Here is a 21,495-nt window from a genome sequence, read left to right as displayed (position 1 = left end):
CCGCGGTCCGCCCGCCCGCCAGGCGGTGCCACCCGCGTGAATGCTCAGGAAGCGGCCGCCATGGCGGAGGCGGGGGACAGCGGCGGCTGGGCCGAGCGGGTGGGCACCGGGACCCCCCCACGTTGCCCCGGGGCTCCCCGCTCCTTCCCCGGTAACGGCCGCTTCTCCCCCCGCAGCTCCGCCGGGACCCCTTCGTGCACCGCCGGGGTAAGGGGAGGCCCCGCCGCGGGGAGCGCCCCGGGCCGGGCTGCGCCTCACGGGCCGCTCTGTGACCCGCAGGAGGATCCGCAGGAGACCGCGGTGACCAGAGGGAGGAGGAGGAGGAGAGAGGTGGGGCCGGGGTTTGGGGGGACCTGGGAGGGTCATGGGGGGATCCTGAGGGTTTCTGGGAGATCCTGGGAGGGTCCTGGGGGCGGTTCGAGGGGTCCTGAGGGGTCTTGTGGGGTTTCTGCGGGGGGCTTGGGGGGGTCCTGGGGGGGTTTGGGTGGTCCTGAGGGGTCTTTGGGAGGTTTCTGCAGGGGGCTTGGGGGGTCCTGGGGGTTTCTGAGGGTCTGGGGGGGTTCTGGGGTGTCTTGAGGGGTCCAGGGGGGATCCTGAAGGTTCCCGGGGGGGTTTTGGGGCTTTCTTGGGGGGTCCTGGGGGGATTCTGAGGGGTTCTGGGAGTGTCTTGGAGGGATCCCGGGGAGTCTTGGGTGGGCACTGGGGGGACCTTGGAGATCCTGCGTGGGTCTCGGGGGGATCCGGGGGATCCTGGAGTGTTCTGGGGGGAACCTGGGAGGGTCCTGAGGGGTCCTGGGGCCTCCCCGTGCTGCTGACGGGGAAAACTGAGGCAGGGAGCGGCGCGGGGGGGCTCTACACACGCTAACCACCCACTAATTAGCATCACTCACTAATTACTTACAGCTTTCTGCGGCATCCCCACAAGCGGGGACGTCTGGATACCCCATATTTGCAGGAAAGGGGCAAAACTCATCATAAAGTCCTTTTTTAACAGTTTTTCTTCTTTTTTTTGAAGTGGATTCAGCAGAAACGTCGCTGCTGAACAAGCTGATCCGCACGTCACTGGTGGAGTCGAGTCACCACGTGGAGATCTTGCAGCAGGACCCCAAATCTCCCCTGTTTTCCGTCAAAACCTTCGAGGAGCTGCCCCTGTGAGCCTTAAAAAAGCCCAAAACCCACCGTTTTGCTTCAAACCACCCCATTTTGATGCTTTTTAAAAAAAATTTTACAGGAAAAAGGAGCTTTTGCAGGGGATTTACATGATGGGCTTCAACCGCCCGTCGAAAATCCAGGAGACGGCGCTGCCCATCATGCTGGCGTATCCGTGAGTGGCCATCGTGCGGGTTCGCCCCCGAAATTGGGGGTTTCATCCCCGAAACGCTCCTGCTCCCGCTTTTTTTGCTTTTCAGGCCCCAAAATTTGATTGCGCAGAGCCAGTCAGGGACAGGGAAAACAGCGGCTTTTGTCTTGGCGATGCTGAGCAGGGTTAATGCCGCCGAGAAATCCCCGCAGGTAACGTAGGAAAGGGAGAGTTGATGCAGGAAAAAGGGGGTTTTTTTTACCCAAAATCCTCCAGACGCCGCGCTGGGTTTGGGCCCCATCTCTGATTTTAAACCCGCTGAAGGAGCAGGTAAGACAAAAACCGCGGCGCCAGCTTAAGAGACGCGCTTTGAGTCACCAGTTTAAGCCGAGCTTTAGCTCTCATGAACCCAGCAGCTGCTGAGACCACGGGTTTTGCAGCGGCTTAAGCCCCCTCATCACCTTTGTGATTTAAATCCCTTGTCTCGATCTAAAGGCTGGTTTTAAATAAATTAAACCCAGTTTTAAAGAAATTAACCCTCCGAAAGAGCGACAGCGGCTTTTTTCTGCTTAAATCCCTCATGCGACGCCGCGTCCACAGCTCCCAACCTGTTCCCCCCACGTTTTTTAATGATTTTCCTGCGCTTTTCTCTCTGCCCCTTCAAAATATTTCGTGCCCCGCACCCTGGCAACGCCCTCGGGTTTTAAGCGCGACGATTTTTGCCTCACGGATCTTTTTCTCTCCCCAAGTGCCTCTGCTTGGCTCCCACCTATGAGCTGGCGCTGCAGATCGGGCGGGTGATCGAGACCATCGGGCGGTTTTGTGCTGACGTCCGGGTGACCTACGCTGTGCGGGGAAACCGCGGTGAGTCCTTTTAAATTCCCTTTTCCCACTTTTTCGTGCCCGCTGGGTGAGTTTCCGTCCCCCACGAAGCGTCGGCCCCGTTCGTGGTTTTAATTTAAACCCTTGACGAGCGGAAATTGGGATGAAAAAAGCATAAAATGCGATTTTTCTGGTGTCGCAGTCATGCCGGGTGCGGCGCCGGCCGAGCAGATCGTCATCGGGACGCCGGGGACGATGCTCGACTGGTGCTTCAAGCAGAAGGTAGTGGACGTGAAGAAGATCAAGCTGTTCGTGCTGGACGAGGCCGACATCATGATCGACACACAGGGGCTCTCCTACCAGAGCATCCGCATCCAGAGGTGAAGATTTGTCCCCTTTTTTCCACTGTTTTATCGCTTTTTAAGGGAATTTCAGGGCCAGGGATGCAGCTTTTCGGAAAACCGCGGCCGCGAGACGCAGAAAGACACTTTGTTTTCCTTTGAGCCATTGGGTTGGGTTCATTTTCTGTCAATGTCGGCACAAAATCAGCTTAAATTAAATTATTAGGGGCTCCCCTGCCAGAGCATCCACATCCATAGGTGAAAATTTGTTCCCTTTTTAAAAATTTTTATCCTTTTTTGAGGGAATTTTGAAGCCAGGGACGCGGCTTTTCACAAAACGGCGGCCACGAGACACAGAAAGACACTTCGTTTTCTTTCAAGCCGTTGAGTCGGGTTCAATTTCCATCTAAAGTGACACAAAATCCACTTAAATTAAATTATCGGGGGCTCTTGTACCAGAGCGTCTGCATCCGGAGGTTCCCTTTTTTCTATTTATTGCTTTTTAAGGGAAATTTGGGGGCCAGGGACACGGCTTTTTGCAAAACGACGGCCGCGAGACGCAGAAAGACACTTCGCTTTCCTTCGAGCTGTTGCATTGGGTTCTTTTTCCGTCAAAAGTGGTACAAATCAGCTTAAATTAAATTATCGGGGCCTCTTCTGCCAGAGCATCCACATCCAGAGGTGAATATTAGTTCCATTTTTTGTATTTTTAATCACTTTTTAAGGGAGTTTTGGGGCTGGGATGTGGCTTTTCACAAAACAGCAGCCACGAGATGCAGAACGACGCTTCGTTTTCCTTCGAGCTGTTGCGTTGGGTTCTTCTTCTGTCAAAAGCGCCACAAAATCAGCTTAAATTAAATTATTTTTGCTTTCGAATGGGTCAAAAAATGCCTTTTTTCTGGCACAGGGCGTTACCCAAGGGCTGCCAGATGCTGCTTTTCTCGGCCACGTTCAAGGAGAGCGTCCGCGCCTTCGCCGTGCAGATCGTGGCCAACCCCATCGTCATCAAGCTGCGGGAGGAGGAGCTGACGCTCAGCAACATCCGCCAGTATTTCTTCGTGTGCCGCGGGCGTGAGGAGAAGTACCGGGCGCTCTGCAACATCTACGGCAGCATCACCATCGGCCAGGCCATGATTTTTTGCCCGGTAAAGCGGTAAAATCGGGGATTTTTACTTTTCACGGCTTTCGTGCTCGTCCGCAGCTTTTTCTGATTTATTTTGCGGTGTCGCCAAACGCCGCGGGCTCTGGGATGAGAAACTTGGGTTGGGAGCGATTGGAATGATGGCGGGGTCGCTTTTTCGGGCAGACGCGGCGCAGCGCGGACTGGCTGGCGGTGGAGATGAGCCAGGACGGGCACTGCGTCGCCGTCCTGACGGCCGAGCTGACGGTGGCTCAACGTGCCAACGTCATCCAGCGCTTCCGTGACGGCAAGGAGAAGGTGCTCATTGCCACCAACGTCTGCGCCAGAGGTAGCGCCGCCAACCCCGACGTGTTTATCGCAAAACCCAACGCGTTTTTCCACAAAACCCAATGTGTTTTTAGCCAAACCCAACACATTTTCCACAAAAACCAACACATTTACACCCAACGATGCGTTTATCACCAAACCCGACACGTTTTTGGCCAAATCCAACACATTTTCTTTGAAACCAAATGTGTTTTCCACCGAACACAACACAGTTTTGGTCAACCCCAGCGCCACAGTTTTGGCCAAATCCAACGATGCGCCTTCCCCAAAACCCAATGATGTGTTTCTGGCCAAGCCCGATACGTTTATCGCAAAACTCAATGTGCTTTTCCACAAAACCCAATGCGTTTTCAGCCAAACTCAACACATTTTCAGCCAAACCCAACGCACCTTCTGCTGAACCCAACCTGTTTTCCACAAAACCCAATACGTATAGACTCAACGCATTTTCCGCTTAACCCAATGCATTTAAACTTGATGCATTTTCCCCAAAACCCAACGTATTTAAACCCAACGTGTTTTCTGCCAAACCCGATACATTTTTCCACAAAACCCAACACATTTTCTGCCCAAACTGACAAGTTTTCCGCCCAACCCGATGATGCGTTTTCCACAAAAACCTGACAACACATTTTTGGCCAAATCCAACGATGTGTTTTCCACCAAGCCTGACGTGTTTATCACAAAACCCAACGCATTTTTGGCCAAACCCAATGTGTTTTTGGCCAAACCCAACGTGTTTCCACAAAACCAGACATGTTTTTGGCCAAACCTGATGCTTTTTCCACAAAACCTGATGCGTTTAAATCAGACGCGTTTTCCACCAAACCCAATGATGTGTTTTCTGCCAAACCCAACAAGTTTATCACAAAACCTGACGAGGCGTTTTCCTCAAAACCCAACATGTCTGCTGCCAAACCCACCGACGCATTTTTCTACCAAACCAAACTACGCATTTTCCACCAAACGCAACACGTTTAAACCTGACACGTTTTCAGCCAAACGCCTCGTGTTTTCTGCAAATTCCAACGACGTGTTTTCCACCAAACCCAACGTGTTTATCACAAAACCCAACGACACGTTTTCCCCACAACCTGACTTGTTTCCCCTACAACCTGATGCTTTTTTTGGCCAAACCCAACGACATGTTTATCACAAAACGCAACGAGTCGTCCACAAAACCCAACACATTTTCCACCAAACCCAACGTGCTTTCCACCAAACCTAGCAAGTTTTGTGCCAAACCCAGCACATTTTCCACCAAACCTAACGTGTTTTCCACCAAACCAAACACATTTTCCACAAAGCCCCACACATTTATCACAAAACCCAGCGCATTTTCCGCCAAACCCAATGTGTTTTCCACCAAACCTGATGTGTTTTGCGCCACATCAAACATCTCCCGCCCTCGCCCGGTGCAACGGATCCTCCCCAACCCCTTTTTTTTTTTGCCTTTTTAAAATATTTTTCTCCCCAGGGATCGATGTGCAGCAGGTGACCGTGGTTGTGAACTTCAGCCTCCCAACGGACCAGAAGAACCAGCCGGATTTCGAGACGTATCTGCACCGCATCGGGCGGACGGGCCGGTTCGGAAAACGCGGCATCGCCTTCAGCATGGTGGAGAGCGGGGACGTGGGGCTGGTGCTGCTCATCGAGAAGCATTTCCGTGAGTTTCCGCCCAAACCCGATGTGTTTTCCACCGTTCGGCCCATTTTTCGGGTTATTTTTTAGCCCCAACAGCTGAATTTTCACTGAAACAACTCATGAGATTGCAGATCGATTGGGGTTTTTTTTGCATTTTTTTCTGTATTTTCCCCGTTGCCAGGGGAGCCACTGCCTCATCTCGGTGGCTGAAATTGCACAGGTTTTTTTCCCCCAAGATCAAATCATATGGATTTTCACGGTATTTTCACAATATTTTCACAATATTTTGCCCACACCAGTGGCTTTTTAAATTATTAGGGTGCAGAAAACCATGGTGTGTCCTCAGCTTCGCCTGCGGAGCTGCTGAACTCCTTGAAATTTAAATTTATTTTAATTTAATTGTCCTTTAAATTGAAACGCGGGATGAAAATCCGAGTGATGAACCCCCCGAAAACCAAAATTTTGCTTTTTTAATGCCAGCTTGCTTTGGTTTTCGCCCTGTTTGTGCCAAATAAATGTCAATTTTTTGTCTTTTTTAGAGACCAAGATCAAGCAGCTGGACCCAGATGACATGGACGAGCTGGAGAAGCTTGAAAATTGAGTTTGCGACAGGGATTTGCTGCCTAAAAATCCCAATTTTGGTTCAAAACAGAAAGAAAAGTACTCCCGTTTTTGTCCTTTTAACTTGCAGAAGATGTTTGGGTTTGTTATGATGTGGGGGAGAAACCCTCAGATGTAATTAAATAATTTATGATTATCAATGATTATCGTCCTTTGTTTTGTTTTGGGGTTTATTTCTGAGGTTTTTGTAGCCTTCAAGAATCCCCTGAGGGGCTGAGTGTGCTCAGAAAATACAAAATTTGCTCCAAAATACAGAAAATTTGCCCCCCCAAATAGAAAATTTGTCCCCCAAAATAGAAATGGGGCTTGGTATGCTCAGAAAATAGAAAACTTGCCCCCTAAAAATAGAAAATTTGTCCGCAAAATATAGACATGGGGCTTGGTGCACTCAGAAAATAGAAAATTTGTCCCCCCAAAATGGAAAATTTGCCCCTCAAAACTGAAAGTGTGCCCCAAAGAAATAGAAAAACCGCGTCTGGCAGCAGCTCTAGGTGACCAGTTTTAACCCATTTTGGCCGGTTTAAGCCCCAAAAAAACCTCTTTGCCAGCAGCCTGATGTTCAACATTAACCATGTGGGTTTTGTTAATGAGGAATTAATTGTAATTAAGGAATCGGCGACAGGGGGAGAGGGAATTTTTTGCTTTGGCTGAGGGATTTGAGCCGTTACCTCCATGAATATTTGATGGCGGGGGATGAAATATCAAACCCCGGTGGCTTCCCCCGGCGCCCAAACCCCCCGTTTTCAATCAGCAGCAGCGAATTTTCCCCTTTTTTCACCCAAAAAATGAGTGGGGGGATAAATTTCAGGAATAAATCCCCCCTGGGGAGCAGGAAGAGGGGATGATGTCACTTCCGTGATGAGCGTGCGTGTCCTCAGCCCTCAGATTTAACTGGGTGTTGGGTTCCCTCTCCCTGCGATGGGTTTATTAATAATTAAGGGTTAATCAGGGCTGGGCTTAATTACCGGGGGGGTAACCGGAGAGAGCGCAGCGCTGCTTGGCGGGGACATGGTGACATGGAGCACGGGCGGGTGGCGTTGGCACCGCGCTGGGGGGGACCCTGGATCCTGTGGCTGCTGCCGGCGCTGGCGGGGGGTGAGTGGAGCCCTAAAACCCCCTGAAATCCCCCCCAAAAATTGGAGAGACCCGAGCAACTCGTCCCCCGCAGGTCAGCAGCCACCAGGGGGGGACGAGGAGGTGACGGTGACGGGGGTGCGGGGCCGAGCGGTGGAGCTGAGCTGCGGGACGGGGACAGTGGTGCCGAGCGTCGTGTTCTGGAGCTTCGCACCGGGGGTGACGTGGCCGCTCGGGGCCATGGGGCTGCCCCGGGCAGTGGCCGCGGGCCAGGGCGGGGAGGTGACGGTGGCCCCCGGTGCGGGGACACTGGGGCGGGTGACGCTGCGAGCGGGGACGCTGGAGCTGCGCGAGCTGCGGGCAGGAGCCCAGGGCCGGTTCCTGTGCCAGGGGCTGTTCCCCGAGCGCGGGCGGCAGCGTCTGGGCTACCACAGCGTCCTGCTGCGGGTCCTCGGTGAGTCGTGGCCACTGCGTGGCCAGTACTAGCCAGGGTAGGGCCCTGCTAACCAACCAAGGGTTCCACTAGCCAAGGAAGGGCCCCAGTAGCCAAGGTACTGCCCCACTAGTCAACAAAGGGCCCCAGTAGCCAAGGTAGGGCCCCACTAGCCAATGAACAGCCCCACTAGCCAATGAAGGGTGCCACTAGCCAAGGGAGGGCCCCACTAGCTAATGAAGAGCCCTACTAGCCAACAAAGGGCCCCACTGGCGAACGAAGGATCCCACTAGCCATGGAAGGGTCCCACTAGCCACCAAAGGGCCACACTTAGCCAATGAAGGGCCCCACTAGCCAAGGTAGACCCTTAGTAGCCACGGTACTGCCCCACTAGCCAACAAAGGGTCCCACTAGCCAATGAAGAGCCCCATTAGCCAGTATAGAGCCCCACTAGCAAATGAAGGGCCCCACTAGCCAAGCTAGTGCCCCACTAGCCAATGAAGAGTGTCACTAGCCAATGAAGGACCCCACTGGACAACAAAGAGTCTCACTAGCCAAGCAAGGGCCCCACTAGCCAGTGTAGAGCCCCACTAGCCAAAGCAGGGCCCCACTAGCCAACAAAGAGTCCCACTAGCTGACAAAGAGTGTCACTAGCCAAGGTAGTGTCCCATTAGCCAAGGTAGAGCCCCACTAGCCACCAAAGGGCCCCACTAGACAAGGTACTGGTGCACTAGCCACCAAAGAGCCCCATCAGTCAATGAAACTTGCCACTAGCCAATGTAGAGCCCCACTAGCCAATGTAGAGCCCCACTCGCCAACATAGAGCCTCACCAGCCAATGTAGTGCCTCAATGGTCAACATAGAGCCCCACTAGCCAATAAAGAGCTCCACTAGTCAACAAACAGCCCCATGAGCCAACACAACACTCTGCTAGCCAACACAGCGGCCAGTAGCCAACCCAGCACCCCAGTAGCCATCCCCACCCCCTTGCCCACCCCAGCATCCCACCAGCTCAGACCCACTCTCACTAGCCCACAGGTGGCCACCCTGCTAGTCCCCATACCCACAGCCAGGCCACCTCCTCACTAGCCCACCCACCTTCTCACTAGCCATCCCACTAGCCAATAAATAGTCTGGGCTGGAGATGTCACCCCGGGTGGGACAGTTTTGGTGGCGACTGACATTTGGTTGCCCGCAGTGCCCGTCTCCAAGCCCTTCGTGCAGCCGTCGGCAGTGGCGGCGGCCGAAGGGACAGCGGTGGCCCTGAGCTGCGCCGTGCGGGAGGGGACAGAGCCGCTGAGCTTCTCCTGGAAGCACCAGGAACCCCGGGGAGGTCCCTCGGTGTCACCTCTCCTGGAGACAGGGGGCGCCGGGGCGGAGCTGAACCTGGTGCCAGCCAATCGGAGCCACCTGGGCTGGTACGTCTGCACCGTGGGCAACCAGGTCAACAGCCAGACCAGCGAGCCCGTCTACCTGGACATCATCTGTGAGTGACAGGGGGGGACAAAAGAGGAGGGAGATGCCGTCAGGGCCACCATGGGACAGCCATGGGACATCCATGGCCAGCATGATGCCACCATGGCCACTGTGATGGATGGCTCCATGGCCACCATGGGACACCCATGGCCACTGTGATGCTTCCATGGCCACCATGGCATGTACATGGCCACCATGATGCCACCATGGCCACCGTGATGCATCCATGGCCGTCATGGGACATCCATGGCCACTGTGATGCTTCCATGGCCGCTACAGGACATCAATGGCCTCTATGGGACATCCATGGCTACCATGATGCTTCCATGGCCACCATGGTACATCCATTGCCACCACGGGACATCCATGGCCACCATGATGCCACTGTGATGCCTCCATGGCCACCAAGATGTATCCGTGGCCACCATGGAATGTCCATGGCCACCATGTACCCAACCACCATGACGTCTCCATGGCCACAATGGCACATGCATGGCCACCATGTACATGGCCAGCATGAAGCCTCCATGCCATCATGGTATGGCCATGGCCACCAAGCAACCTGCCACCATGAGATGTCCATGGCCACCAAGGCATGTCCATGGCCACCATGTGCATAGCCACCATAATACCTCCATGGCCACCATGTACATGGCCACCATGATGCCTCCATGGCCACCATGTACATGGCCACCATGATGCTTCCATGGCCATCATGCTACATCCATGGCCACCATACACCTGGCCACCATGATGCCTCAGTGGCCACCATGGTACACCCATGGCCACCACGGTGTATCCACGGCCACCAAGCACCCTTCCACCATGATACATCCACAGCCACAATGGCATGTCCATGGCCACCATGATGCTGCCATGATGCCTCCATGGCCACCTTGATGCCACCATGATGCCTCCACGGCCATCATGATGCTTCCATGGCCATCATGCTACATCCATGGCCACCACAGTGACTCCATGACCACCACGATGTTCCCACAACAACCATGCTGGCCCCTTTCTCAGGAGGCTTCACATCGCAGTTCCCCACCAGGTCACCCCGGGGACCACAATGTCCCCTCCATGGGGCCACCCCGGTGACTATGTCTCCCCATGTCCCTGCAGATGGCCCCGATGCACCAGCCATCACGGTGGAGCCCTTCTCCCCCGAGACCGGGGGCTTCTCGGCCGGCGAGCGGGAGGACGTGGTGCTGAGCTGCCGGGCACCCTCCAACCCCCCCAGCCGCTACGTCTGGCTCCACAACGGCTCCCAGGTCCACGTTGGCCAAACCTATGTCATGGCGGCCATTGCCCGCGCCCAGGCCGGCACCTACACCTGCCTGGCCGAGAACCCTCACCTGCAGACGCGCACCCAGGCCAGCGTGGTTCTCACCGTCTACTGTGAGTAATGGGGCGAGGAGAGGGGGGACAGCTGGGGCCACCATGGATCTGGTCACTGTGATGCCTCCATGGCCACCGTGGGACATCCATGGCCACCATGACATCTCCATGGCTACCGTGGTACATCCATGGCCACCATGTATGTGGCCGCCATGATGTCTCCATGGCCACCCTACATCCATGGCCACCATGACACATCCATGGCCACCATGATGTCTCCATGGCCACCATGATGGTACATTCATAACCACCATGATGTCTCCATGGCCACCATGGTACATCCATGGCCACCATGATGCCTCCAGGGCCACCACAGTACATCCATGGCCACCATTATGCCTTTATGGCCACCACAGTACATCTATGGTCACCATGATGTCTCCATGGCCACCATGGCACATTCATGGCCACCATGACGCCTCCATGGCCACCATGATATGGCCATGGCCAACAAACATGTTGCCACCATGACATATCCACGGGCACCATGATTGTACATCCATGGCCACCATGATGCCTCCATGGCCACCACAGTCCCCCTGGCCAAGACGGACCAAAACAACTCCCCGGTGAGGCCATGGGTGCCGGGGACACTTTGGGGGTGTCACCCCCTCCACCCCCACCCCACCCCACGCTGCTGCTCTCTGCAGACCCCCCCGCCGGGACCCCCAGCTGCTCCGCCACAGCCACCGCTGACCTGCAGGCCGTGGCCCTGCGCTGCCACTGGCCCGGGGGCTTCCCGCCAGCGCGGCTGCGCTGGGTGGGCCCCACACCCCCCGGGGACAACGAGGAGGTGACAGGGACAAGCGTCTCCATGGCCACCAGCATCCAGCCCGGGGCGGCCACCAGCAACGGCAGCTCCTTCTCCTGCCTGGTGTCCCACCCGGCACTGCCGCGGGGGGCCGCATGTGGCACCACCCTCTGTGAGTGTCCTCAAAAATGCCCCTGACCCACCCTGGCGCAGCGGTGACCCCCCCGCCATGCGACAGCCGCCCCACATGGCTCTATGATGGGAGTGTCACCTTTTTGGGGGGACACTTCGGCACCTCTCCCTGGCGCAGGGGTCCCAGCTGGCAGCCCCTCCTGCGCGGTGGCGGCCACCAAGGGTGACGAGTACGTGATGCTGCGGTGCCGCTGGGAGGGGGGGATGCCGGCGGTCACCCTGCGCTGGCGGGACGCCGGGGGACACTTTTTGGGGGACCCCTCACCTTCCGCTGCTGTCCTGGTGCTGAGCACTGGCGGCAGCTTGCGGGGCCATGATTTCATCTGCGCCGCTGCGCACCCACTCCAGGCCAGCGGCGCCGAGTGCCGCCTGCGCTTGGGTAAGCCCCATTTGTCCCCGTGTCCCCTTGCCCTGTCACTACGGGGCAGCATGACCCCATTGTCCCCAACTTCTCAGATGTCCCCACACTGGAGGCGGAGAGCAGCGAGGTGGTGGTGCTGGAGGGCGGAGAGGCGCAGCTGGCATGTCGGCGGCACGGCGGGGACAATTTGGGTGCCACCATGGCGTGGTACGACCCCAGGGAGCAGGAGGTGACAGTGGGGACGGCCACCAAGTACCATTTGGAGCAGGGCCGAACGTGGTTCAACCTCACGGTCCCCGATGCCGAGTGGCCACGGGACGCTGGCACCTACCGCTGCACTGCCGCCAACGCCGTGGGCAGCACCAGCCTCGCCGTGCGCCTGCGCGTGGAACGTGAGCACGGGGACAGGTAGCGGGTCCCCAGGGGGGTGGCGTTTCAGGGTGTCACCCGCCCCCGTCCCCATAGGGTACCCAGCGCCCCCCAACGTCACCATCAGCAAGCTGCGGTACACGCGGGCACGCACCGAGGTGCGGCTGGAGTGGCGGACGCATGGCGCTGGGAATCTCACCGGCTTCGTGGTGCAGCGGCGCCCGGCCAAGAAACTGCCCCGCCGGGCCGCCGGGCCCTGGGAAACGGCCGCCGGTGACATCGAGCCCGAGTCCCGGGACCGGCGCCTGGGTGGGCTGGACCCAGCAGTGCTCTACGCTTTTCGGGTGCTGGCCGTCAACCACCGCACGGCCGGGCACCCCTCGGAGGTGCAGACACCAGGTGAAGTTGCGGGGGGGAACAGTGGAGCGCGGAGCTGAGTCATCAGTAGGTTTCAGAGTGAACAGGCACAAGGTCCCACCTCTCTGGGCTCCACCCATCCTTGCAGTGGGTGCTGCTTCCTCTCCCCCTGTGCTGCTCGCATGTGGGTGCTTCGTTACCCTAATTACCCCCCAGGGTAATAAACACTAGAATTACCCCCCAGGGTAATTAGCCAGGCTAACAAGCGGCTGCTCTCTTCCAGCCGAGCCGCCCTTCGAGGCCTACCCGGCGGTGACGGGCGCGGCGGTGGCGGGGATGCTGGTGGCCACTGCTGCGTCCCTCCTGGCCGCACGCTGCGTTGCCCGTCACCGCGACGCCCTCCCACGTGAGTGCCAGGGTCGGGGGGGCGGTTTGTCACCGCCCGGCCACCCACGCATCACATACGTCCCTCTGTCTGTCCCCAGGGCTGCACGACCTGCTCTTCCGCACGTGAGTGTCCAAACCCCCTCGTGTCACCGCGCCCCGGCACCGGTGACACCCCCGCGTTGTCCCCCCGCTAGGGCAGGCGCCCGGGAGCCAGCTGGTGTGCCGGATGACGCCGAAACTGCGGCGAGGACAGAGGACGGAGCAGGAGCGGCATTGGGTAACGGCATCTGCGGGCCGAGCCACTCACCCCAGGTGACACCGTGCCCGCCCGGTGTCACCGGGATGTCCCCTCCTTGCAGAGCCACCCCCGGGCGTCAGTGCCGAGCCACCGGTTAACGTCACCAGCACCGTGACGGTGACGCCATGACCCTGACGGCTTTTCTGCTTTATTCTTCCATATTCGTCCCCCTTGTCCCTTCACAATGATAAAGCCAGGACAGGCCGGTGCGTCTCCTGACATCAAAACTCAGCGGCTGGAAAAAAATCAGGGATGAAACGGGTCCAGCACAAAAATTTGGGGCTGGTGGCAAATGGGGTTTTGCTCTTTTACGATATTTAAAAAGGAAGGTAAAGCCTTTTTCACCCCCAAAGGGGGGATGTAGCCCAGGTGGTGAGAAAGGCAGGAGGGTTTTCTTCATCAAACCACCCCAAAAAATAAAAAACTCAACCCCCAAACCCTGAAAAAAATATGTTATTTCCAAATATATTGAATTTCAAAAGGAATATTACAGTTTCTTGAGTGTCAAATGTGATAAAGTGGAGCATGTGCAGGGGTTGATTGAAGCGAGGTGGCTTAAAAATGAGGTTAAATCGCAGCGTTTGGGGAAAATGAAATAAAACCCAACCTGTGGTCTTGCGAAGGAGAAAATCCAGCGAAGGCAAAGCCAGGCTTAGAGGAGCGGCCGGGCAAAGCTGGGCTTAGGAGGAGATAAATGAGGAGGGAGGAGAAGGCGTAGGTGGTGTCAAAGTCTACGGGTGTGGGGAGGTTCGGAATTTGACGGGGAGGTCACATAACCCTAAAAAAAAAAAAAGGAAAAAATTAATACATTTATAAATAATACAATAAAATAGAAAAAAAACCCACACTAGAACACTTGGAACAGCTCATGGAGATGGTGCTGCCGAAGCAGATTGATTGTTTGAGGCTTTAGAAACAGCGGTTTGTTGTATCTACAAGAAAAACATGAAGAAAAACATCACGATACTCACATTACGCCATTTCTGAGGGGCAAGGCAGGTTTTACGCAACGTGTTTTATTTCCAAGGCTGCTTGAGCCATAATATTCCCTCAAACTGCAGAATTAAAAGCGAAGTTAAACTAGGTTTTGTTCTTCGAGGTGCAACAAGCTGGATTTTCATCTGCGCTTCTGCAAGAATAAAGGTTAATGGACACTGAAAGGGCATAAAGTTGCCAAAATGCGCTTTGCTGCTCAAACTGCGCTGCGGATTCAGCCAAAGTTGATTTTTTTTTCTTATTTATTTTCTTGTTTTCCCACTGGGTTTTGCTCAGAAAAAAAAACAAAAAGAAAAAATCGAGTACCACGATGCAGAGCTTGTAAAAATCAGACCCGTTTGTTAAATCCCTGTATCGGATTCTTCTGGCCGCAGAAAACACACTCGGGATTTCCCATCGTTCTTCTTTATATTATGACAATTCTTTTTTTTTTTTTTAATACACATAACCAGGCTAGTTTCGTGGAAAAAAAAAAAAATTAAGGCATAAATAATATAAAAAGGCAACAATTTTGAAAAAAAACATGATACATTCATATGACGCGACTACAAAAAAATAAATAGTGAGTCTCTGTGTTTCAGTTCACATCCCTCCATCACTCCTGTGCGAGCCGGTGCAGTCCCGGGCGGGTTTGGGGTCGTCGGGACGTCCCGGGGGGGACGCGCTCAGGTTTCCTGCAGCTGCCGCGGGTCCCCGGGGCCGTCGGGGGGGAAACTCCAGGCCGGGGACCGCGGGATCAGAGGGGTCCAGCTCAAAACGCCGCTCGGGGTTGGTGAGTGTGCGCAGGCGTCGCCTGCAAAGAGAGCGTGGGGGGGTTAGTACTTGATTTGATTTTAATTGAATTTTATTTTAAATTTATTTTTATTTTTATTTTGTTCTTTTTTATTTTATCTTTTAGTTCATCTCATCTTATTTTATCTGATTTTGTCTATCTTACTTTATCTTATCTGATTTTGTCTATCTTACATTATCTTGTTTTATTTTATTTTGTTTAACTTACATTATCTCGTTGTCTTTTATTTTACCATATTTATATTATTTTATCTTATTTATTTTATCTTACCTTATTTTATTTTAAATAAATCATCTCTTTCAGCCCAACAAGCCTAAAAAATCCAGATTAACCAAAACAAGCCCTTTGAGCTCCGGCTCATTCCCGCTGTACCCGCAACAAAACACCGGGGAATCGCTCCGAGTTCCACCTCTCGCCAACAGCACCGATACCCATCGGGTCCCGCCGATATTTTTTGGTGGGCTTAAGTTCAATTAAATTAAAATTTAAGTTAATTAAGCATTGCGATGTCTCACCGTGGGGCTCCCCGGCACGGCAGCAGGGCCGCTCCGCTGGCTCCTCCCCGGGCCCACCGGCGGCCACGCACATGGTGACGGTGACGCGGTGGCCCAGGGGCTCCAGCTCCACGTCTTGGTGACACGGCGTGACGAGGGGGACGAGCGGAAGCGCCGTGGGGCCGAAAGCACCGTTGGTTTTGGTGAAACACCTGCAGACGGAACGGAAAATAACACCCAGGTTAAGCCGAGATGCTTCTTTCCACCACTCACCTCGCAAAAATGCAATTTTTTAATTACTTCCATCACTCTAACAACACTCAGACACTTCACCAAATAAATTTTAGATTTGTTTTTTTATTAATCCCAACATAAAGAATAGGATCGAGCGTTTTTTTAATCCCAAACTATTCAAAACACACTCTCGGCTACTCCCCACGTCAACGACCCGACGTCCAGGCCCGTTTTGCCATCAAGGCAGCCCCAAAAACCACGTTTTTGTTGTCAAAAAAAAAATCTCGAGTTCAAACCAGCAAATTTAATTACCTTGGAAAAGAAATGCCAAGTTTAATCAGAGCAAATCAGGAAGATATATAAAATATTATCAATATAATCCCCTCGCAGTGGGATTGCGGCCTGTAAGATTTCACGGCCCTGACAGGCCATGAAAATGAAGTTAAACTGCTGAATTAATTATTACAGCCAAGTTATTTAAGCTTTAAAGACAAAGGAGCTGAAGAGACACTTGAAAAGTGGTTTTAGACACTGATATAGATAGAAACACGAGCGCTAAGGGTGTTTTTTTGCTGCCAAATTTAAATAAATTCGGGGAAAAATGGACTTTGACATCACCAGCAACAGGGTATCAGCCACCAGATCAGTCCTAAACTCAAACAGAGTTTAAAACTGGGAGATATTAAGGTGGGAAATCACAGTAAAATCCTGCCTAAAGTACCAAAAAGCACTTTTATTCCATCAATTTAAATTAAAAAGATCAGGGTGATGGATAAAAACATCACTCTGGGGGGACTTGTCCTCCAGGCTTGGAACCGTGGTTGATATTTTTACCTGAAAACCATGATTATTATTGCCAGAACTTAAAAAAAAACAACAAAAAAAATCCACAAATAAACCTTCTCGAGGAGGAAATTTCCCCTTCCTCCTCCTCTTTTGTCCTTATGCCTTCAAAAAATCCTTATTCCAAGTAGGAAAATACCACAGAAGCCACTGAAGAAGCCACATGAAACACATCTGGTCCTCAAACAAACCCTTTTATTAGTTTGCATTTCTTTCCACGGAGGTTTTTGACTGTGCTTGCTTATTATTAAAAATAAAATAAAATCCTAGAGGAACCCATTATTGAACCATTTGCGTATTTCTGAGTAAAATAAAGCGAATCTGCAAAGAAAAGAGATTTGTAAAAATGCCAATTCCTCCGTGACCATGAGGTAGTTGGAAAATTTTAGTGCAAAAACACCAAAGAAAGAGAGAAAAAAATTTTTAAAATCAGTTTTCAGTCCTAATGTATAATAAGAAGTGCAAACCACACTCGACTTTGTCCGCGTTTCAGCAGCTCCTCCCTCTGGCAAAGCTCCACAAGGGCATAAAGTACTAATTTAAACAAAAAAACCAGGTTTCACCACCATCATAATAAAACCCGCTCCGAGATGGCTATTGCTGAAAACAGATGGTTATTTAATATACCTAATTTTTTAGGATTTATTTGCGTGGTGTCGCAATTCGAGCGACCGCTAAATTCAGTCCAAATTAAGAATAATTCCAGGTGGAAATCGGCTCGTTTATGAAGGGAATTGCCTGGTTTTAGCCCCAAAATTGCGATAATTTGGGTGCGTCTCTCACTTTATGGTTTTTTTTGTTACTGACTTATCACTCGCTGTTTATTTTATATTTATTTTAGACTATAGAAATGATGCCAAGTAAAAAGCTAATGTAAGCGACTTCCTTCTTCGAGTCCCAAATAGGGCGTAAAGCAGCAGAGACAACTCACGGCATCAACGAGGCGTTTGGCGCAGGAACTGCTAACGAAGGTGGTTCGTTAACATACAGTGGTGGGTCAAGATGTTTCATAAAGGAGACGAGAGCCGTGAAGATGAGAAGCGGCCATCGGAAAGTGACAACGACCAGTTGGGAGCATCATCAACGCTGATTCTCTTCCAACCACACGAGGAGTTGCCCAAGAACTCAACATTGACCAGAAGCCAACGTTGACCACAATCCAACGTTGACTCAACATCCACCAGAACTCCACATCCACCAGAACTCAACATCGACCAGAACTAAACTCTGACCACAACTCAACTTCGACCAGAATTCAACATTGACCACAACTCAGTGACGACCTGAACTCAACGGCGACCATCCTACAGTCATTTGGCATTTGAAGCCAATTGGAAAGGTGAAAAAGCTCCATAAGTGACCGAAGAAAATCAAAGAAATCACCGTTTTGAAGCATTGTGTTCTCTTCTTCTACGCAACAACAACAAACCATTTCTCAATTGGATTGTGATGTGCAATGAAAAATGGATTTTATACAACAACCGGTGATGACCAGCTCAGTGGTCAGACCAAGAACCTCCAAAGTGCTTCCCAAAGTCAAATTTGCACCAAAAAAAGGTCATGGTTACAACCGATGCTTCCGAAGTGGAACAAATTGGGGAATATTCACCAGATTCACCTGAGCTCTCGCCAACCAACAGCCACTTCTTCAAGCATCTTGACAACGTTTGGCAGGGAAAACGCTTCCACAACCAGCAAGATGCAGAAAACTCTTTCCGAGAGTTCGGATTTTTATGATAGAGGAATAAACAAACTTATTTCTCGCTGATCGGAATGGTTCCTATTTTGATTAATCAAGAAGCGTTTGAGCCGAGTTATAACGGTTTAAAATTCACTGTCAAAAACGGTGATGACTTTTACACCAAGCTACGAGGTTGAGCAAAAACGGGGGAAATTAATCCAGCCTCAAATTCCAAACCCCTCAGACCTTCCTCCTCCTCCTCCTCTTCGTTTCTGTCCCCTCTCCCATGTCCCCCATCAATTCCCCCGGTGCCGGGAGGGGACGGGAACGGTCCCGGCCACGCAGTTCTGCTGCCAAACAGAGGTTAATTATCCCACTGGGGTGAGGCAGCTGTTAAGGGACAACTTGTTTCCCTCTTGAGTCATCAAATATAGAAAAAGGACGTGAAAATTCAAAGTTCAGGCCCTGCTGATGGCCCATCGGGGAGGGACGGTAGATTTGCAGAGGACCGAACTAATTCTTGAGAAAAAAAAAGAGCAATTAAAAATGAAATGGTGCTTAAAACAGGAAAACAAGCTCTTAATTATGGCATAAAACATCCTGTCTCAATCACACCATCACACATGTATTTATATAAGTAAGAGGAAGGATTTAAAGCCTATTCTGAGTTATATTTTTAAAAGTAAAACCGTAAAAACAGAGCGAACGTGTTTTCTGCTGTCAACAACAGCTTCGTTTCAACTCAGCTTCTCCAGATGTGCAGCTCAGGGCAGCTGCTGATTTTAATAAGGCCGAAAATTCAAAGTCCAGTTGAAAAAATCCAGAATTTACCGGGCTGAGCCGTCCAGCACGTCTGACTTTCAGTCCTATTTTTAGCCATTAAAATAACCAGAGATTTAGTCGGCAGCCTGGAAAGATATTCTTTAAAACGTAAAAAAAAATCTAATAAAAATCCAGACTCCCAGCTACGATGTCGAAGATGGATTATTTTCCCTTATTTTATACAAAAAGGCTTTTTCTCACGCAAAAAAAAAATGGCATGATGACAATGGCTGGTCAAACTGCTCCTGAAAAACCTCAAATCCCATGTTTTAACAGAAAATAGGTTGTGAACACAAAGCTCGTTTTTAAGAGATCGGCAAGAAACGTAAAATACAGAAGCCAAACTAAATCCTATTTGACAAACTCCACACGGAATGATTTTGTTATCTTGAAACCAAGGAAAACAAGGTTTAAAAAATGAAAAATCCAGCACTCAACCTGCATCAGAGTTGAGCAAAATGGGCTCGGGGGGGTTTAATAAATGGTTTTATACCATCCCAGTGACCATCGGCGATGGTCACGCTGGGTTGAACACAGTTTTGTTGGTGAAATTCCTGCGAGTTTTATCTCACCTGTTATTGTTGCGGCAATTCCGGCAGCTGACGCACTCGGCGGGGTCGGCCTGTGGCACCGCTGTGTACATCCCGCCGCCCTGCAGCGTGATTAATTAAAAAAGTATATAAATTAATTGTTATTTGAGCATATTATAGCCAAAACATGGTTCGGGCCTCTTGGAAGCGACCAAAAAGCGGCATTTCTTGCCATATGGTTCAGCTCAAACTAGCGCCCCACATCCCCTTTATTTCATTTTTAAACTCGAATTTTATTTCATTTTTAAACTAATCACCTTATCAATCTGCAGATCCGCGGCAACACTGAGTCATTATCCGAAGCCGCGCGGAGGGTTTTTCGTGTCAAGAGAAAAGTAAATAACTCCAACTCCAACAAGTATGTGGTAATTTCCCTGGTCTGTTCTCAGCTTAAATAAACCCAGGTTTAATTTAGTAACCACGGTGTAAATATGTTTATTTTTAACGCCAATGACAGACGTGAAAGCAAAATGCCGCTCGTTAGCGAGCAGGGAGACGGAGCCTTAAATTTGCGGGGCTGATGTCACAACGTCAAGTCATCCCGCTTGCCGGTAATTACTCCGATTAGGTCGAGTTTACTTCGCGACGCTGATTTTTTTTGATTTTTTGAGACGCTTTGTATTTGTACAGATGGGGTGAGTGCTCAGCCAGCAGTGACTTGGGGCGAGAGGGATTTGGCCGTGTTAGTTTTGGCCGAACCGCTCGTTAGGAACGAGTCCGAACGCCCAGATTAACACATACCTCATTGTTAATGAGCGGGCGGGCGACGAGGCAGGAGCCACTCACAAAAATGGGGCTGGGGAGGAGCCAGTTTGGGGCAAAACCACCTGATTTTTGAGATTTCAGCAGTAGGGAACTTCTAACAACCCCTATTTTCACAAAAACGAGTTTTATCCTTCAGTTTTTGAGACAATAGGGAGCATCGAGGAAATGCCTAATTAGCCTTGATTGCCAGCTGCTCTCTTCCTAACTCAGCCCAATCAATGAAACAATTAAGCGAGTGCTAACGAGGAGGAGAACGTCCTGCTCCAGGATGAGATTTTTGACTCAAAATTTCTAAAATATGGAAGAAAAACTCAACGCAGTCTATTATCAGCAGCGAGACGGTGGCGTTGCATGTCCCATCTTGCTCTGAGACCTGTCTCACCATGTCCCTAATTCCTTATTTTTCCCCAAAAATAAAAAAATAGGAAGGATAAAACATGGATTTGAGTCTCTAAACTTTCTCACGAGTGAGATTTTCAGCGCTGCAAAAATCCTCTCATCCCAAGGGCTTAAACTTTTGGAGAGTTTTACTCACCAGAAGGTTGGACAGGGCCAAAAAACCATAATTTGGGCCTCGGTTGCTCTTCAAAAGAACCGAAAAAACATGATTTCTTGCTACACAAGTGGAGCGAAGACAAAATAAGGTGAAGAAGCAACTAGTCTGGACTCAAAGCTGGAATTATCTCAAGTGGCGACTACTGTGCAAGCGCTAATTTGTTGTTCAATAAAAGGAAGCGCTTGTGTCCAACTACACAAACAATGGCCCCTTTTTTTTTTGCCCTGGGTTATTCAGACTTTTGAACTTTTTTTCTCTCAGTTTTCCTGGGCAACGTTCACAGTTTTGAGTAAGTTTGCATCAGTTTGAACGCGAGCCATCTGTTTCCAGAGACAATAATGAAATCATTCTTCTCTCTTGGAAACGGGACGCATTTCAGCAAATGAAGTTATTTTTCCACAGTGTACAGAGGCTTGAATTAAGTTT

The 21,495-nt window shown here is 51.4% G+C and overlaps 3 protein-coding genes across 5 annotated transcripts in view; 2 read left to right on the top strand and 1 right to left on the bottom strand.

Moving 5' to 3' along the window:
- The first annotated feature begins 60 nt into the window (after window positions 1-60).
- Window positions 61-6,300, top strand: DDX25 (DEAD-box helicase 25). The gene is given in 13 exon segments (XM_065651875.1): window positions 61-114; window positions 116-166; window positions 168-207; window positions 280-330; window positions 1,016-1,151; window positions 1,232-1,324; window positions 1,410-1,512; window positions 2,050-2,164; window positions 2,325-2,502; window positions 3,371-3,608; window positions 3,770-3,932; window positions 5,409-5,597; window positions 6,115-6,300. Coding segments are annotated over 13 exon segments (1,473 nt in total). The 3' UTR covers window positions 6,177-6,300.
- A 912-nt stretch (window positions 6,301-7,212) lies between these two features.
- VSIG10L2 (V-set and immunoglobulin domain containing 10 like 2) lies at window positions 7,213-13,424 on the top strand. The gene is given in 12 exon segments (XM_065651890.1): window positions 7,213-7,291; window positions 7,365-7,724; window positions 8,902-9,189; window positions 10,305-10,580; window positions 11,231-11,503; window positions 11,642-11,905; window positions 11,908-12,276; window positions 12,350-12,652; window positions 12,894-13,016; window positions 13,096-13,120; window positions 13,192-13,274; window positions 13,357-13,424. Coding segments are annotated over 12 exon segments (2,511 nt in total).
- A 1,256-nt stretch (window positions 13,425-14,680) lies between these two features.
- CDON (cell adhesion associated, oncogene regulated) overlaps window positions 14,681-21,495 on the bottom strand; it is a 43,007-nt gene continuing 36,192 nt past the window's right edge. For all 3 annotated transcript variants that reach the window (XM_065651871.1, XM_065651873.1, XM_065651872.1), the window contains exons 18-20: window positions 19,731-19,810; window positions 15,600-15,790; window positions 14,681-15,084 (exon numbers count right to left, since the gene is read on the bottom strand). In XM_065651871.1, coding sequence (XP_065507943.1) covers window positions 14,957-15,084; window positions 15,600-15,790; window positions 19,731-19,810 — 399 coding nt within the window. In that variant the 3' untranslated portion in view covers window positions 14,681-14,956. The remainder of the gene's footprint in view (window positions 15,085-15,599; window positions 15,791-19,730; window positions 19,811-21,495) is intronic.

This window comes from Caloenas nicobarica, chromosome 26, assembly GCF_036013445.1.
Source record: "Caloenas nicobarica isolate bCalNic1 chromosome 26, bCalNic1.hap1, whole genome shotgun sequence".
Taxonomy (NCBI): Eukaryota; Metazoa; Chordata; class Aves; order Columbiformes; family Columbidae; genus Caloenas; species Caloenas nicobarica.
The sequence above is the reverse complement of the archived record's forward strand: the minus strand, read 5'-3'. Positions and strand labels throughout refer to the sequence as shown.